This window comes from Giraffa tippelskirchi, chromosome 2 (genome assembly GCF_054371585.1).
Source record: "Giraffa tippelskirchi isolate mGirTip1 chromosome 2, T2T-mGirTip1v1.2.pri, whole genome shotgun sequence".
NCBI lineage: Eukaryota > Metazoa > Chordata > Mammalia > Artiodactyla > Giraffidae > Giraffa > Giraffa tippelskirchi.
In genome coordinates, this window is record NC_137276.1 from 9,857,198 (window position 1) to 9,874,976 (window position 17,779).

Below are 17,779 nucleotides of genomic sequence, written 5' to 3' on the forward strand. Positions count from 1 at the left end.
AAGAGTCAGACACAACTGCAGTGACTAAGGATGCACACGCGTGCTACACAAGGTACTGGCATTTCAGGGCTTTCTTCAACAGACTTCAAAGGAACTATGAAGTGAAGTGAAGTGAAAGTCGCTCAGTCATGGCTGACACTTTGCAACCCCATGGACTATACAGTCCATGGAATTCTCCAGGCCAGAATACTGGAATGGGTAGCCTTTCCTTTCTCCAGGGGATCTTCCCAACCCAGGGATCGAATCCAGGTCTTCTGCATTGCAGGAGGATTCTTTACTAGCTGAGCCACATGGAAGCTCCAAAGGACCTATGCTATATTTAAACCCACAAAAAAGAACATTTCCTATCATTTCTTCACATATATTCTCTTTCTTAGGTGCAGAATTTTTCCACAACAGGGAGGGGGTCGGGTGTTAACCCCATTTCATGGATGTCATAACCGAGCTAGCAATGCTTTGCGTCCAGGAACCGGGAACGGGTCTGCACTGCATGCAGTGGTCCACTAACTGTTTTTTCAGGTGGTATTTGTTACCTTTAATGTACTTGTCGCTCTGACCTCAGACAGTCCATGGAGCTCAGGGGCAGGGGCAGGGCCAGGCGATACAGACAGACTCACACAGAGAGGGCAGACAGCAGAGGCTGCCCGCTGCAGCCTCTGCCAGCTGTCTTGTCAGGACCAGGTGGCCAGTGACCTCGGGGCTATGCCTCAATCCCGAGGTGGCCTTGGTGGCTGTGGGCAGCCCCAATTCCATGCAGTCTGGCAGGTGGTAAGAGCTATGCCCTGCAGCAGGGCCCGCAATCATGGTGTATGGTCCACAGGGTGGGCTCAGACCCATTCTCCTTCATCTGTTATTGGAACAGTTGGGTGTGGGGAGAGTGGAGAACAAGCACCTCTCCACTTCTGAGGTCCAGCTTCTCCATCCCCAAGGCAGCACGCTGAGCACCACCTCTCCCCAGAGTCGGCCTTGCCCTTCTCACCTGGCGGTCCTTCCCACTGACCCCACCTCGGGGTATCCCCCAGAACCATTAGTAGCGAGTCTCTGGGGAGAAGGCAGATAGAAGCTTCCAGCCATGCATGACCATGCTCCTCCTGCTCCTTACCTCTCCCGGCTCCTCGGGTCTTCTTCCAGGCCTGGCCTTGGGACCCAAACATACTCACTACAGGTGCCCAAACACCCGGGAGTCATCCCAGGACACCCCTCTTAGGGGCCCAGACACAGGCTGAGCCACTGAAGGTCAGTTCATCGGACAAGCGAGGACCAGCCCAGAGGACTACGCCTCCCCCGTCTCCTCACCTCCCAGCCGGGTCCGAACCCCAGCAGCTGACAGCCCATGAGGCATCTCAAGGCTAGAGGGGCAGCTCCAGGAGGAACTCAGCTGCTGGAGATCAAAGAAGGTGAGTCGAAAAGCTACACACTCTGATGCTTTAAATTTTTCAGGTTTTTGTCCAGTTGTTTTTTTTTTAGCGGAGGGGTGGAAGGGGTAGGAGATCCCTTTTTCTAACCTATCCTGATAATGACCACCTGTCAATTATAGGAAACATTTTCCCTCTTTTCTTTCTTTCTTTTTACTTTTTTTGCTCTGGACCTTTTTTTTTTAGCCACTTTCAAAAATTGAAGTATAGTTATTATATTAATAATTTACAAGATTGTATTAGTTTTAGGTATACAGCAAAGTGAATTGATTACATACACATCTATATACATTCTTTTTCAGATTCTTTTCCTTTATAGGTTATCCAAGATAATGAATATAGTTCCCTGTGCTATGTATAGTAGGTCCTTGTTGGTTATTTATTTTATATATAGTAGTATGTACCTGTTAACCCCAAACTCCTAACTTATCTCTCCTTGCCCTCTTTCTTAAAGTCAGTTTGAAGTTTTGGTTTTCCTCGTGCCAGCAAAGGTGCCTAGCTGAGGCCACAGGCAAAGCTCTTCTGAGAAACAGACACACTCGGGCTGGGGTTCCAGCCTGACCCCCTGCACCACCCACGCACCCCCACCAGCCATCTCTCGCACATTCTCTGGGCACCCCTGCCTCTTCCTTCTCCCCAGGAGCAGAGTTCCTTGGAGACTGATGCTATGAGTGTTGACCTCACTCCCCCAGCAGCCCTGCCCGGCAGGGAAGTGTCTCCAGGGTCAGTCTTCCTCCCCTCGGACATTAAAGGAAATGAATACAGTCACAGGATCGTCTCTGGACAAAAAGTCGGGCTGGGAAATTCCACACAAGACTGCATGTGTGCAGGGGTTCTCCCCAAAGTAAAGCCAGGCTCTCCTGCCTCCTTCCTGGAGGGAAAATGCTTCCAGACTGCTGCCTTTAAAGGCAAGTCCCTTTAAAGCAGAACAATGAATAATTAGCGCATCCCACCAGGGCCCTGACAAAAGAGCAGTTCTCAGAAGCTGCAGCCCTCTTTGATCCAGATTGCTTCTGAAGTCCCCAAGATCCAGATCCAAGCCCCATTGAAGATGGAGGCTGCATGCGAGGTGGGGGTGGGGAGTTGCAGAAAGGATGGCTCCTCCTGGGTGGGCAGCCACTCCCGGGCTGGCGAATCTCAGCGTGATTTTCTCCCCCCGGGCTCGATTAAGAGTGGCTGAATGTTTAATAAACTCAACCTAGATGAACTTCAGCCACCTCCCACTTGGATAAACAGGGTAAACACCCGCTTCCCTTGCAAACTGACCTCTGGAACATCCCTGAGATGATGCAAGGAATCAGAAAAGAAAAAGACATGTGAGCGCAAAGACACAAGCTGAGACTGGCCTGGACCAAGGGCCCCTGTCAGTCATTTTTATCCCCAAATAAACTATCCACTGCATTTTCTCAGCAGGTAGAGAATTTGCACTCTTAAGAGATTTCACTGGGAACACACCTCTGATTTCAGTTCACCAAATGATATATCTAAATATATTGTTTTAGGGATTTCCTTGGTGGTCCAGTGGTTAAGAATCTGTCTTCCAATGCAGGGGATGTAGGTTTGATCTCTGGTCCAGGAACTAAGATCCCAAATGCTGTGGAGCAGCAAAGCCCAAGAAACACAACTGGAGAGAAGTCTGCATGCCACAACAAAGAGCCCATATGCCACAACTAAGATCTGAAGCAGCCTAAATAAAAAAATAAATATATATTTTTTAGCAAATTGGAAGTTAAAGGGAAAAGGTTAAAAGGATTACCTGACTGAATCTGAATCATGACTAGCAGGAAAGGCCTGAGTGATATTTCATGAACGATACGTGCTCATGAGATAAACCTTCTGTTAGGAAACTAAGTCCCTGTTGATATCTAAGGTCCTGATGCTTCCAGCTCTAAAATTCTCAGGCTCTGGAACTCCAGCAGCACCTTGAAGGAAACGAAGCTGGGATGCTGACCACAAACTTGGCCCAGCAGTTGGCCTGAGCAGTCAGTCCCAGAAGGACACAGAGCTGCTAGGATCCGCCTCAGAGCAGGGGCTGGAGCAAACCCTGGGCAGAAAGGGCCACCCTCACCCCTGTTTCCACCCCAACCTCCCCGGCCCAGAGCCAGGAGCTGCTGCTGCTTCCATTTAAGGAGAAAGCAGGAAACATTGAAAACAGTAAAGGGAACATTCCTTCTAAATAAGGAAGGTTGGCAAGTACAAAAAAACCTGCGGGAAGTCCACCTCTCCAACAGGTAATTTATTGCACAGCCGTGGGATGCACTGTGCAGAAGGCCCACCTTCCCGACCCCAGGAGGTGCTTTCCTTTGCCAGGGCAAAGAGTGAGACAACAAAGGCAATTCGCTGCTCACAGCCCAAGCCAATTTCCCTGCAAGCCTCTGCACTGCCTTATCTACTCAGCAAGCAGCAGCTTCCTCACAGACAAGGAGATGAAAGCAAGGAAAAGAGACCAGCTGAGAGATGGACAGAGACACCCTCAGGTGCACAGAGGTTTGGGAGACAACGGACGTCTAAGAGAAACAAACCATCCAGGAGGGGAGAGGAAAAGGTTATGGTATGTGTCCAACGGTGACCTGAGTAACCTGCTGTCTGCAATCCATGCTGGGATATTCTGCAGGAGCACTGAGGCAGGGATGTGGGCTTTCCAGGTGGCTCAGTGGTAAAGAATCCACCCCAATGCTGGAGACACAAGGGACTCGGGTTCAATCCCTGGTCCAGGAAGATCCCCTGGAGGAGGGTATGGCAACCCACTCCAGTATTCTTGCCTGGAGAACCCCATGGGCAGAGGAGACTGGCGGGCTACAGCCCAGAGTATTGCAGAGTTGGACATGACTGAGCCACGGTGTACGACGCACACATGTGCTTCCTTTAACCTGGTGCTCTGGCAGGATCCTGAGACGTCACACAGTGGCGACAGGAAGGTTGAGGGTTGAACCTGCTGTCTTCCTGGGTCAAGTCCCACAGACCCTTAATGCCTAGGGTCCAGCTGAGTCTCTCCCTGCCCCTCTAAGTCCCTCATTAGCACAGCTCAGTGTGAAGATGTGCCTTGAATTCTTTTTGCCAGTGAGACATTCATTCATTTGCTCATGCATTCATTCATTCAACAAATTATTTACTGAAAAAAGGTATGTGGGTACACAAGCATAAATAAGCAGAATTATAATAACAGAAAAGACCCTGATGGAGGGCAAGAGGAGAAGGGGGAGACAAAGGATGAGATGGTTGGATGGCATCACTGACTGAATGGACATGAGCTTGAGCAAACTCAGGGAGATAGTGAAGGACAGAGAAGCCTGGCGTGCTGCAGTCCATGGAGTCGCAAAGAGTCAACACGACTTAGCAACTAAACAACAAACAGCAACAATAATGGAAAAGAATATGAAAAAGAATATATGTATATCTGAGTCACTTTGCTATATAGCAGAAATTAAACACATTGTAAACACATTATACTTCAATAAAATTCAAATAAATAAATTAAAAGCAGCAAGAAGAAAAAAAACCCAAGGAGAATGCCCTCACACTGCTCACATCCTGATAACAGTTAAAGACACAAATCAAGTAACTCCACCTTTTGCTAAGTTTTACAAAGGCCTCAAACAAAAGAGTGATACACCGAGCTGTGATGTCCGTCTGCTACAACAGCCACTTGCCATATGTGGCTGCTGCTGCTGCTAAGTCGCTTAAGTCGTGTCCGACTCTGTGCGACCCTATAGACGGCAGCCCACCAGGCTCCGCCGTCCCTAGGATTCTCCAGGCAAGAATACTGGAGTGGGTTGCCATTTCCTTCTCCAGTGCATGAAAGGGAAAAGTGAAAGTGAAGTAGCTCAGTCGTGTCCGACTCTCAGTGACCCCATGGACTGTAGCCTACCAGGCTCCTCCATCCATGCGATTTTCCAGGCAAGAGTACTGGAGTGGGGTGCCATTGCCTTCTCCGCCATATGTGGCTATTTTAATTTAAATTACACTATGTTGCTTTTGAACTGTGGTGTTGGAGAAGACTCTTGAGAGCCCCTTGGACTGCAAGGAGATCCAACCAGTCCATCCTAAAGGAGATCAGTCCTGGGTGTTCATTGGAAGGACTGATGTTGAAGCTGAAACTCCAATACTTTGGCCACCTGATGCGAAGAGCTGACTCATTGGAAAAGACCCTGATGCTGGGAAAGATTGAGGGCAGGAGGAGAAGGGGACGACAGAGGATGAGATGGCTGGATGGCATCACCGACTCGATGGACATGGGTTTGGGTGGACTCAGGGAGTTGGTGATGGACAGGGAGGGCTGGCGTGCTGCGATTCATGGGGTCGCAAAGAGTCGGACACGACTGAGCGACTGAACTGAACTGAACTGAAATAAAATTAAAGATACAATTTATTGGATGAACTACCCACATTTCGAGTGCTCAAGAGTCATGTGTGGCTAGTGGCTACCATATGGGACATCTTTCCACTGTCACAGGTCCTACTGGACAGCACCAGAGAGTGAGGCACGAAAATCTACCAAGAATGGAAGCTGAAGAAGAAGCCGGCCATGTCAGCATAGGGCAGAATGCTTCCTAGACAGCTTGCTGCATGTGCAAAGGCCCCAAGGCAGGTGGGCATTGAATGTTTAAAGAACTGACAGGTGATCAGTGTGCTAGCAGGCTCCGACACGGGGTTGGATTTTAGACTAAAAGCAACAGGAAGCAGACACAAGGAAGAACCATCATCTGAACTGTTTTAGGAAGCAGGGAGGTAAGGGAAAAGGACAAGGCTTGACCACCAGGTTTCTGCTCAGAGCAGCTGGGAGGTGAGGCACCACGTGCTGAGATGGGGAACTGGGGTGAGGGCTGGGTCACTTTCTATAGACTTTATTTGTTTTGATACAAGGAAGGTCATCCATTCTATTTTGGACAAGTTAGGCCTGAGAGCTCCATGAGAAACCCTAGAGGAGATACAAAGTAAGCAGCTGGATAAGCATGGTGCTCAGATGGCACGGGAGGATATAAATGGGGGCATTCTGAGTACATGACAGTATTACATCCGTGAGTATGGAGGAGACGTCTTAAGGAAACAAAGAAGGTGGCCCAGGCTGAAGACTTGAGGACTCTTGTGTTGGTAAATGGCCATGAGGTCATGACGGGTGAGGACACAGGTCCAAGCCCTATATGATCAGGTGCCAGCAAAATACAACTCACTGTCTCTTTTTGTAACTAAAGCGTAACTGGGACGTTGATTTACTAACTGTCCACAGCTGCTTTCACCCTCTCACGGCAGAGCTGAGTTGTTGCAATGGAGACCTTACACTCTGCAAAGCCAGTCTGGCCCTTCACAGAAAGTGCCTGTCAACCCCTTGATTTAAGCATGGAGTGCCCTCAGTCTCCTTATCTATAAAATGGGGGCAGAAGTGCCTGGGTAGCAGTAATGGACATGTTTCTACAATGGGAAACACCTGAGTCTACTCAACAGGGCTAAGAGAGGAGCTCTTCATTCTCACAGCATCCAGCGTTGTGTCCACGTTTGGCAAAAGCACACAGTACCCACCCGCTCTCTGGAAACAACTGCAAAAGTGAATTTGTAAATATAAACAGAACCAGCGTCATCCAAGCCACCACTTCCAAGGTAGATTGGATATATATGAGCAGTTCTAAGTCAGTTCTTTGTGGCCAACCAGTCTCTCTCAGACTCCCATCCAACCTGAAACGAAAGCATGAGTCCATGAACAACCGGTTTTCATGGAAAAAAGTAGTTTACAAAGCCTACGTCTTCATCATTAATCTTAGGGGGAGAGGATGGAATTGTTCACCATCCTCTGCTTACCCCGGAACACTGCCCCAGCTAGGCTGTCCATCTGGCAAGAACAGCCAATCATACTGGCTATTCAGACTACACTGGTTCCTAGGCAACCAAAACTATAGCCACAGAAACAGGCTGTTGATGGCAGAAAGAAACATGAAGACAGGGACAGCGGGTCGATGGGGAGAGTGCCCTGAAGCCAATGACCCAGACGGAACACTTGCCCACAGTCACTCAACCCATCTCCCAATCCTAGCTGCTCACCCCACCATAAGCAGGTGCCCTGTCCCAGGGCCCCAGCAGAAGCGGGTGGCATGACTCCCCGGGTCACTGGCAGCTACCTGGACAGCCTTGGAATGTTCTTGCCTTCAGCCCACCTTAGAGAAAGCCAGCAGATAAGCAGAGAGAAGGCAGGAAGGGCCAAGATCCTTCTGGACACAGGGCCCATGATGGAGATATTCAGAAATGATAATCAAGGAAAAGTACCTGCTATGGATGGACTCACTGCTTGTGTCTCCCCAAAATTTGTTATGTTGAAACTCTATCCCTCAGTGTGATGGTATTAGGAGGTAGGGCCTTTGGGAGCTGATTAGGTCACGAGGGGGCTTCCCTCATAGCTCAGTTGGTAAAGAATCCACCTGCAATGCAGGAGACCCCGGTTCAATTCCTGGGTCGGGAAGATCCACTGGAGAGGGGATACAGGCTACCCACTCCAGTATTCTTGGCCTTCCTTTGTGGCTCAGTTGGTAAAGAAGCCGCCTGAAATGTGGGAGACCCCGGTTCGATCCCTGGCTCGGGAAGATCCCCTGGACAAGGGAAAGGCTACCTACTCCAGTATTCTGGCCTGGAGAATTCCACGGACTGTATAGTCCATGGGGTCGCAAAGAGTCGGACATGACTGAGTGACTTTCACTTTCACTTTCTAGGTCATGAGGGTGGAGCCTTATAAGGGCATCAGTGTCCTTGTAAGAAGAGAACAAGAGTGCTTGCTCTTCTCTCCTCGCTTTCACTGCCTCGGTGTCTGAGGACAAAGGAGACAGCCTTCCATAAACCAGGAAGCGGGCCCTCACCACACACGGACATTGGATTCTGCAACCTCCAGAACTATGAGAAGTACGTATCTGTTATTTAAGCCGTGTCATCTGGGGTATTTTATGTTATAGCAACCTGAACTAAGATAGCACCTTTGGGACTCAGGCAACTCCCATTCTACAAACGACTTTACAGCTTATTCAGTTTCAGGGGGAAAACTGCTCATCCTTTCATCCAACCATAATATCCAAAGTGAAATACCTGCTTCTAAGAACTGAGAGGCCCACAGTCAAGATGCCGTCATTGAAGCTAAGTGACTTAGCCAAGGGTCGCCTTAAGAGATAAGACTTTGAAAGAAATCCAATGAGACCCAAAGAAAGCTCCTGCCAGGAGCCCCAGCGACCCTTTCTGGACTTCTGAGCAATGGACATGCTGGCAATGTTCAGACACAGAAGCATTCCAGCTTTTCCTGCTGTCCGGTGCTTCTGTCTTCTCAGGGTCTTCACAGACATGGAACCTCACCCCTGAGAAGCCCTAAGAGGCAGGCAGGGCAAGCTCAGAGCCCCTAGACCCTCTCAACAGCCCCCAGACTGAGAGGGTCGGGAGCCACACGAGGCCGGAAGAGACCAAAACCCCACTTTCCCTTCGGTGACCACAGCCGCCCAAAGAGCTGCACGCCCATCTCAGAAGTGCTCACCCGGTGCAGCTGGCGCCCAGGGCCTCTCTGGTCCTGGACACTCTCTGGGCTATAATTCCGATCCCACGGGTATCTCAAATCCCAGCCCAAATTCATCAACCTTCCCCCAAATGCGCTCCCAAATTCCACTTCCTTGTCTTGGCAAACGCCACATCCTCTCCTTGGACTTCTAAGCATAAATCCTCCACTTGTATTCCCCGCTGTCTTTATAACCTTCCCTCCCCTGCTCATCAATCACTGCGGCCTGTTGCTTCACCCTTCATCACTTCCCGCCACCCCTCCCGGCCCTTCTATTTTGCTGCTCACGGGTCCACACAGGCAGCAGTTTCCCTATTTGTGATTTTGCTTCTTTCAGGCCACGAGCAGTGCCGCAGCCGAAGCAGGCTGAACTTGCCCACACAACAACCACTTTTACCCTCAGATGCGAATGGCCCTTGGCTGTCCCTGGAGAGCCAGGGTGTGGGGATGTGCAGGAAGCGGAGGCAGCCCCCAGGATGGGGGTCTCCGGCTACACAAAAGACAGAGTACTTAACGCTGCTTTTCTTAGCAGAAGCCGAGCCTCGAGGGGCTGCAGCGGAAGGAGGGCACAGCGGCAAGGTCTGATCGATGGATTCAGATTGCATTGACTCAAGTACTTCCCGTCCCTTTCCTGTGTGTGTGTCCCATCCATCCGTGCTGAGAAGTACGTGTTTTCTGTGGCGGAATTCTCCTCTCCCTGACCCCCCCCTTCTATCTGGAAACAAAGGCTACAGTCGCCACCAGAACTTCTTTTCCAGATAAGAAAGCGGCAGTTAGAGAAACGTCCAGCGGTTTCTCAGGAACCCAGATGGAGGGACTCACCCCGATGGAGAAGCTCAGGGCTTCTCAAACTTTCCTGCCTAAAGGTCATCCGGGCGTCTTTACAAATCACTGGTTAAATGGAGATTCTGACAGAATCAAAGGCGGGCCCCTTGATTCTGCCTTTCCAAGGAGTAAAGCGGAGGGTGATGCTGCCCTGCCGGGATGGGTGGACCACTCACAGGGTTTTCAACATGTGAACCTCCATCCCCGCCTCCTCTCCCAATCCCACGTGCCATCCTGCACCTCCAGTCTGCTGCTGCACCCCAGAGGGGCGACACAAGACTCCCCATCTTCCTCCTTCCTTATCCCACTGCTCTCTGGGGACAGAATGAAGCTATCAGGTGGGGCTACAAAAGCTGTCCAAAGGCACCCCAAACCTGAACCCAGAAGCACAGAAATCCTGCAACTAAAAAAGAAAATATTCTGCATGGACTTTCAAATCATCCCCGTCTTCCTCAGTCTTTTGGTTTCACTCTTACACCCAGGTCCTCCTTAATTTGATCTTTCACAGGGTATCATCATAGAAAAAGAGAGAAATGTTCATTCTAGTTACCAGCTGTCATGGACTGTACCCCACCGAGGCAGGTTGTGCTCCCTGAGTTCCTCTCCACCCCTGCAGCCCTGATAGCATTATCCTGCAGTGGAAGCTTCTTTCCTGCCACGGACCACACATGGCTACCCTGTCTTATTATTCTTCACAAGCATGTGACTTTAGGTGCATGGAAAGGTACTCTCTTAATACACTTTTTAAAATCTCTAGACTGGAAATAAGCAAATTGATAGTAGAAAAACCCCCAGTTATTCAGACAGCAGAGACGCAATTTTAGAGAATAATTGCCAGGTATGGAACCAGCCCCAATCATTTCCACTCTCTCCATTTTTAAAAATCAAAAGTGTTAGGGGATGGAGGGTGGGATTCTGTGAAGGAGTAAATATACTATCTTAAAGGTTTAAAGACATTTCATAAATAGTTTCAAGGAGAGAAGACTCTGGCTAGCACTCATGGACCAGCTCATCCAGGCAATATTTGAGAAGGAGCTTCCATTACAATGTGGCCGTTTGGCCTGGAGTTTTATTTAAACACTCTGTTAGGTGGGCTTCCCAGGTGGCGCTAGTGGTAAAGAACCGGCCTGCCAATGCAGGAGATGCGAGTTTGAACCTTGGGTTGGGAAGATCCCCTGGAGAAGGAAATGGGAACCCATTCCAGTATTCTTGCCTGGGAAATCCCATGGACAGAGGAGCCTGGCGGGCTACAGTCTATGGCGTCACAAAAGAGTCAGACGCAACTTAGTGACTAAAACAACAATAACATCCCCCTAGGGTGGACTTAGGACACCTCATCCCAGCTTCTATCTAACAGAATCTCTCCCAACTCAGCCCTCAGCCAACAGAACCCTGGTCATTTATTAACTCAACTGGGAAAGAGGGCAGGGATGCTGGGGACACGTGAGCTGAATCCCTGATGGCTGAGGAGCGAATTTTCCCAAACACATGGTCACATTATTTTTTTCGTGTCTCCCGAAAGCTTTCAGACAGATCTGAGCCCTGACAGCTAGCTAGCTCAGTAGCCGATTAGCGCCTACCACTCTTTAAATGATTTTCAGTTGAGAGACTTCTCAAAAAAAGGTTGGAACTGTTCTTTTCGGCTTAGGCTCAAGCCCCAGGTGGTAGTACATCTTTCCACGCATCGAACAAGACTACACACGAGCGAAAACCAGGCCAGGCAAAGCGCAGGGCTCATGGCACTAAAAAGCCTCCAACACGACGCGCCTCCATTGTAAGATGATGCTGTCTCAAGCTACAAGGAGGAAGACAAATGATTGGTGCGCACCTGCTCCTTAGAACAGTCCGCTGCTAAAGAGCCGGAGCCTGGAAAACCACGAGGCTCAGCCTAGCATTACATCACTGCACTGAGCCAGGCTCTCATTGAAACCCCAGGCACAGGGACGAGTGAGGAAGTCCCACATGGCACCCTGTGTCCCTACTACAACACACAGACCAATCCCTGGAGTCCTTTCATCTACATATCAATGGCTCCCACGACCACTTTACTGCCTCCCCACCCCCAAACCCCCACAAAACACTCTTCTCTGAAACACATTCTTCTTTTTGGGAAAGGAGAGCAGGCAAGGAGGGGGTGACCTGCAGCCAGATCTATTCAATAAGCCCCATCCTCCAGACAGGCCCAGGTAGGTAATGGAGATGACCATTTAAAAACGGGAATCCTAATAAACACTCATCCAGTGTAAAGGCCCCATTGGCTCTTGGTTTACAGAAACTGGATGCACAGTCAAATGCTGCTTCCACCAACGGACCAATGACAAGACTATTTGGCTGGCTTTACTAATAATAGCGAGCAGCCTTGTCCTCCGATGTTCACCAGTCAGTGTGTGGACACTTGGGTTAATCCGACTGAACGTCTAGCAACGATGCTCCACGCCATCCGTCTAGCTATGTGAGTGGCTGCCCCTAAACTGGTCTGTCTCCATGGGCACGCCACTGCCACCCTCAAGGATTCTTCCCATGAGGCCCTTGTTAATGCCCGGCTGTTCCCTTTGCAGGAAATACCACTGTGCCGGGGGTGCGGTGTTAAGAGGCAGGGAGAAGCCCCCCAAGCACGCACTGGGCTGCTGAACAACCATCAAATTCCAGGGGGGTCATTTCTGCCCCCGGGAACCTCCAGGGGCTGCCAGATGCTCATTCCAGAGAGGGGCGCGAAACGCTAGGAGGGGAGCCACCAGGTAAAAACCACGCTAGGCTGCCCGAGAATGTCAGGGCCAGCCTCAGCTCCAGGCTGCACGGGGCATCAGGGGAGAGGATACTAACAAAGCCCCAGCACCCTCTCCTCCTGGGAGGATTCGGGGAGCCCTCCGGGGCGACCGGCGGAGCACTTACATTGCCTCGGAAGCCTCCTGGTTCAGGTCGCTGGCTGGGACTGGCTGCAGAGACTGCGACCCTCCCATCCTCGCTGCGCCCTGGAGTGCAGGCTAGCCGCGAGCAGGGCCAGCGTCCTGGCACGGTACCTCCAGCGGGAGCCCGGGGTGGGCCGGCCGGCGGCCGGGGCTGCTGCACTGCAGATGGGAGCAGCTGCTGGCATCCGGGGCGGCGGCGGCGGCGGCGGCGGGGAGTTGCGGCTTCGGGGCCCGAGCTGGAGCCCGGGGAGCGAGCGCCGCGGAGGTGTGCGCGCGAGGGTGGCCGGCGCGCGCCCCCAGTGTGTGCGAGGGTGGCCGGCGCGCGCGGCTCTGCCCGGGGCGCGCGAGTGTGAGCGTGAGCGCCGGCGGGGTCCGAAGGGATCTGCTCTTAAAGCCCCGGGCAGCTCGGCTCCCGCGTAGGACACGGTGATGTCATCATCAGCGAGCAGCCCCCGACGCCTGCATCTTCACAAAGCTCCAGCGCTGGCTCGGGAAACCGGGCCGGGGGAGGGAGGGCGAAGACCCTCCCTCTACCCCCGAGTCGCCTCCCCCAGCCTCCCGCAGCCTCGCCCCGATCGCCGGCATTGTGTGGCTTGGAAATGCAAATACACGTCGGGCCCGGGAATCGGGGGGCCCCAGGGGGCAGGGCCGCGGTGGTCCCGGCCAAGCGGACCATTGTGGAGGGCGGGGGAGGATCGCCTCTTCCCGGCCGGCTCACCCCTCCCGGAGGGAGGCAATGGACTCTCCCAGGGCTGGGCGGGCAGGTAAACAGGCTGCAGCGGAAAATGTGCTAGACGCTTACAGAGTCCCGGTGGCTTCTGCCTCGTTCAGGCTGAGGCCTGTACCAGGGAGATGCGAGGGCCTGGCTCCCGGGTTCCGCCCTCCTCCCCTCCCCTCCCCCCCCACCTCACCTGAGCCCAGGTCCGGCCTCCAAGGACACAGTATGGGGGTAGGGCGGATGGGGCAAGCTTGCTACTGAGTCTGCAGCACTCCTCCCCACCCCTATCTTTGGCCACCACAGGAAGCTCCACGGAGATGCCCCTTGCAAAGGCTCATTCCCAACCATCAGAGGTCAGGCCCGCTGAGAGGGCCCATCCATGTCAGGCCCTTAAGACTACAGGAGTGTGCAGGGGAAAGGCAGCTCTCCATGACACACGATCTAACCATCTGTCTCTGTGATTCTGAGCCCAGACTGGGCCTGCAGGAAGGTCTGTGACACCCCATTCAGTGTCCCCATCCCCCACCCCCATTCCTCTGCTGGGGCAACCTGTGCCCCACCAGCCAGGCCCCCTCAACCCGGCTCTGGCTGCTCCCAAACCCTCCAGACTTGCTTGGGCTTCTGGGGCTCCTCCTTGCAGTCTACTCAAGGATTTCATCTCCTTTTGGTTCAGGAGGTTTGGGGCCCACCTGGAAACTGACCATCCATCCCCATTCTGAGCTCCAATCAGACTCACAACAGAATTAAAGTGGAACCTCTGCGGAAATGGCAACTCACTCCAGGACTCTTGCCTAGGAAATCCCAGGGACAGAGGAGCCTGGCGGGCTACGGTCCAAGGGGTCGCAAAAGAGCTGGACAAGACTGAGCTACTGAGCACATCTGATGTGTAAGTTGAAAACTCGTCTCCATTTTCCCAGCATTTCTTTAGAGTCAGCCTAAAATGCATCTAAATTGTGATCAAAACAAAAATAAAATGGAAACAAAACTGCTCAAAACATCTGAAATGTCCTCCACACACTGAGTGTTTCCTAAAACTGTGGCTGAGGATGTTTGGACGGCTACTTTTGAAGTTGTGACTCAAATGTCAGGATGGTTCCAGAGCTTCATGGTGGGCTGACCTTCCTCTGCTGATATTTAAAATTAGTGTCAAACAGAAACCCAGAAAGTCAGAATTGTTTCCTGGGCTGCAACAACATGAAATGTCCAGGCGTCATTGAGAAGGTTGACTTTCTCAAATTTATATGAAAATAGCCAATGATCGTGTCAGTCTCAAAGAGAAGGTGACTGTCGGGGGTGACTGGGTGAAGCTTGCTCCTGAAAGCCCCTCCCATAACTCGTCACTCACAGTCAGTGCCAGGAGTCACCTGGTGGCAGGGATTCCGAGCTTTGCTCATCCGGTCATTCTCAGCACCCCGAGGGTTTGTTTTTTCGTCAGAAAACAGACCTCTTGGGCCTCAGATGCAGCTGGGCGTCCAAAGAACCTTACCATGTGGAGCTGAAAACTTCGTAAGTGCTAACCTAGGGAAAGCTATGACAAACCTAGCCAGCATATTAAAAAGCAGAGACATCACTTTGCCAACACAGGTCGGTATGTCAAAGCTATGGTTTTTCCAGTAGTCATGTACAGATGTGAGAGCTGGACCATAAAGAAGGCTGAGCAACGACGAATTGATACTTTTGAATTGTGGTGCTGGAAGAGATTCTTGAGAGTCTCTCAGACAGCAAGGAGATCAAGCCAGTCAATTCAAAAGGAAATCAACCCTGAGTGTTCATTGAAAGGAATGATGCTGAAGCTGAAGCTCCAACACTTTGGTCACCTGATGTGAAGAGCCAACTCATTGGAAAAGACCCTGAGGCTGGGAAAGACTGAAAGCAGGAGAAGGGGGCGACGGAGGATGAGATGGTTGGATGGCATCACTGACTGAATGGACATGAATTTGAGCAAACTTGGGGAGACAGTGGAGACAGAGGAACCTGGTGTTCTGCAGTCCATGGGGTCCCAAAGAGTCAGACACGACTTAGCGACTGAACAACAACAAATCTAGACTTCACCTTTTGAGGAAAGTGACCGCTTCCCTGAGCACTGACGGTATGTATGGCCTGCAGCCAAACCCAGCCCTAGGAAAATACACAGGGAAAAAAAACGAGAAACAACAATTAGAACTCATCCGCTCATTTTTCTTCATGACACACAAAAGCACAGAACCTTCCAAGTGTCCTGATCCGTAACAGGTAGGGGTCTGCTGCAATAACTAGAGAGGGCTTTGAAATGAGACAGGAGCTCAAATCCTGACTTGTCCCTCATTTGCTGTGTGGCCTTGAGCCAACTGCTTGACGGTACTGAACCACTGCTTCCTCAGCTGGCAAGAGAGAAAAAGCATCTATTTTGCAGAGTACTGAGAAAACTGAATTATATATATGAAACCCTGGGGCCAGGACTAACTGGTGCTTGAGCCGTGTTAATTTTCTTTCCTTCTTTATTAGAAACATTTTCCCCTAAGCACAGCACCACAAAGAAAATGAGGGGGCATTACAGCGAAGGGCTTTTATTTAGAGTCTCAACAATCGTAAAGTTACGACCTAGTGACACTTCATTTATGTGTCACTGACACCATCGCAGTGATGTTAACAACATGACCAAGAACCAGGGGAAAAACAAATACAATCTGGATGCCGTTGGGGTCAATGCAACTGAAACCCGTGCGTTACTAGTTTGTATAATAAACTTCTGGAAGAACTTTTCAGACTCTCATTTAAGACGTTTGATGGTTTACTTTACACACAGTTTAAAACGAGCCTGGGGGCTTCCTTGGCGGTCCAGTGGTTAACACGCCGTACTTCCACTGCAGGGGGCACAGGTTTGATCCCCGGTCAGGGAACTAGGATCCCTGCATGACACACAGTGCAGCCCCAAAATAGTAACAACACAACAAGCTTGGTTATCTAGTAATTCAGCCTACAAAAAAACAAGGAAAACGTAAAAAACATGGGGAGGAGGAGTGATTAGAGAGAAAAAGAGCCGTGCTATGGACGGAATGTGTCTCCCCCAAAATGTCACAAGTCCTGATATCCAATCTGATGGTATCCGGAGGGGGGCCTTTGGGATGTAATTAGGGTTAGATGAAGTCACGAGAGTCTAGCATCTCCGACTCAATAGACATGAATCTGAGCAAATTCTGGGAAACAGTGAAGGACAGGGAAGCCTGGCGTGCTACAGTCCATGGGTCGCAAAGAGTCAGACACGACTTAAGAGACAGATCTACAACAAAAAAAGGAGAAAGAGACACAGCGAGAAGGCAACCATCTGCAGACCAGAAGCAGGTCTCTCTGCAACAATCCGACCATGCTTGCACCCTGATCTCGGACTTCCGGCCTCACAACTGAGAAATCAATGTTTTCGTTGAAGTCACCTGGTCCAAGTTCTTTGTGTTACAGCGGCCCAAGCGGACCAACCAAGACAGGCTGTTTAAGATACAGTATTAAGGGACCAAGAATAACTAACAAAAAGGGAAAAGATAAAAAAAAAAAAAACAGAAAGAAACAACTCTCCAAGTTAGACCAAGGAAATTCGAAACAATTTCAGGGCCATTTAAGCCAGCTCAAACACGCCGTCAAACACGCCGTAGATCCTGGGTTCTTGTTATCCGCGGGAACCGCTGATAGCACAGAGACCACTGGCTACACCCCACTCTGGCCTGTTTACCGCCTCCGAATCTTCTCTCCCTCACCCACCCCCACCCCAAGGGATGGCCGAGGAAGCTAAATAATGGGTTTGCACAACAAGAAAGCACAGATTCCACCCAAAATTATTAAAAGGCAAGCAGCTAGCCTTGCAATTACACATTCCCTGGTGTATTCAAACCTGCACTGAGCACTGCACTTGGGCCAGGCCTTTGGCTGGAGCTGAGGCTGCAGACACATCCTATCAGTGCCCTCTGCTTTGTCCCAACCTTCCTTTCCAGATGTGCTGCTTTCAGGTGGCCTGCTCCTCCCTTCCTTACCACCTCTTCACGCCCAGCCCACACTCCAGACTCTACCCTGGCCACCCTGTGAGGGGCAGAGGCCGCCACAGCAGGGCACCTCCTCTCTCCACCGAATCAGGGATGCCCAGACTGTCTAACCACGGCCCTTGTTGTTGTTGCTAAGTCGTGTCTGACTCCTGCGACCCCATGGGCTGTAGGCCGCCAGGCTCCTCTGTCTATGGGATTTCCCAGGCAAGAATACTGGAATGGGATTGCCATTTCTTTCTCCAGGGGATCTTCCCAAATCAGGGATGGAACCTGCGTCTCCTGCATTGGTAGATGGATTCTTTACCACTGAGCCACCAGGAAGACCCTGAAGTCCCTCCCTCTGTCAGCCTCTGGACCAGAGCATGCATATTCTAGGATGCTAAAGG

General features: G+C 51.1%; 1 protein-coding gene and 2 long non-coding RNA genes across 23 annotated transcripts in view; 2 read left to right on the forward strand and 1 right to left on the reverse strand.

Annotated features, from left to right (window-relative positions):
* The window catches only part of TACC2 (transforming acidic coiled-coil containing protein 2), a 228,785-nt gene that overhangs the window by 64,884 nt on the left and 146,122 nt on the right, over nt 1–17,779 (reverse strand). For 4 of the 21 annotated variants that reach the window (XM_081534351.1, XM_081534350.1, XM_081534334.1 and 1 more), the window contains exon 1: nt 12,649–13,529. The exons of the other annotated variants lie outside the window; for them this stretch is intronic. In XM_081534351.1, coding sequence (XP_081390477.1) covers nt 12,649–12,716 — 68 coding nt within the window. In that variant the 5' untranslated portion in view covers nt 12,717–13,529. Of the gene's footprint in view, nt 1–12,648; nt 13,530–17,779 lie in introns of those variants that run through there. 21 annotated transcript variants of the gene reach the window in all.
* LOC145523754 (uncharacterized) lies at nt 1,552–12,003 on the forward strand. Its single transcript, XR_014066874.1, has 2 exons — nt 1,552–4,167; nt 10,961–12,003. It is a non-coding gene; the product is annotated as an uncharacterized LOC145523754 (long non-coding RNA).
* Nucleotides 7,308–10,193, forward strand: LOC145523755 (uncharacterized). Its single transcript, XR_014066875.1, has 3 exons — nt 7,308–7,462; nt 8,111–8,297; nt 9,464–10,193. It is a non-coding gene; the product is annotated as an uncharacterized LOC145523755 (long non-coding RNA).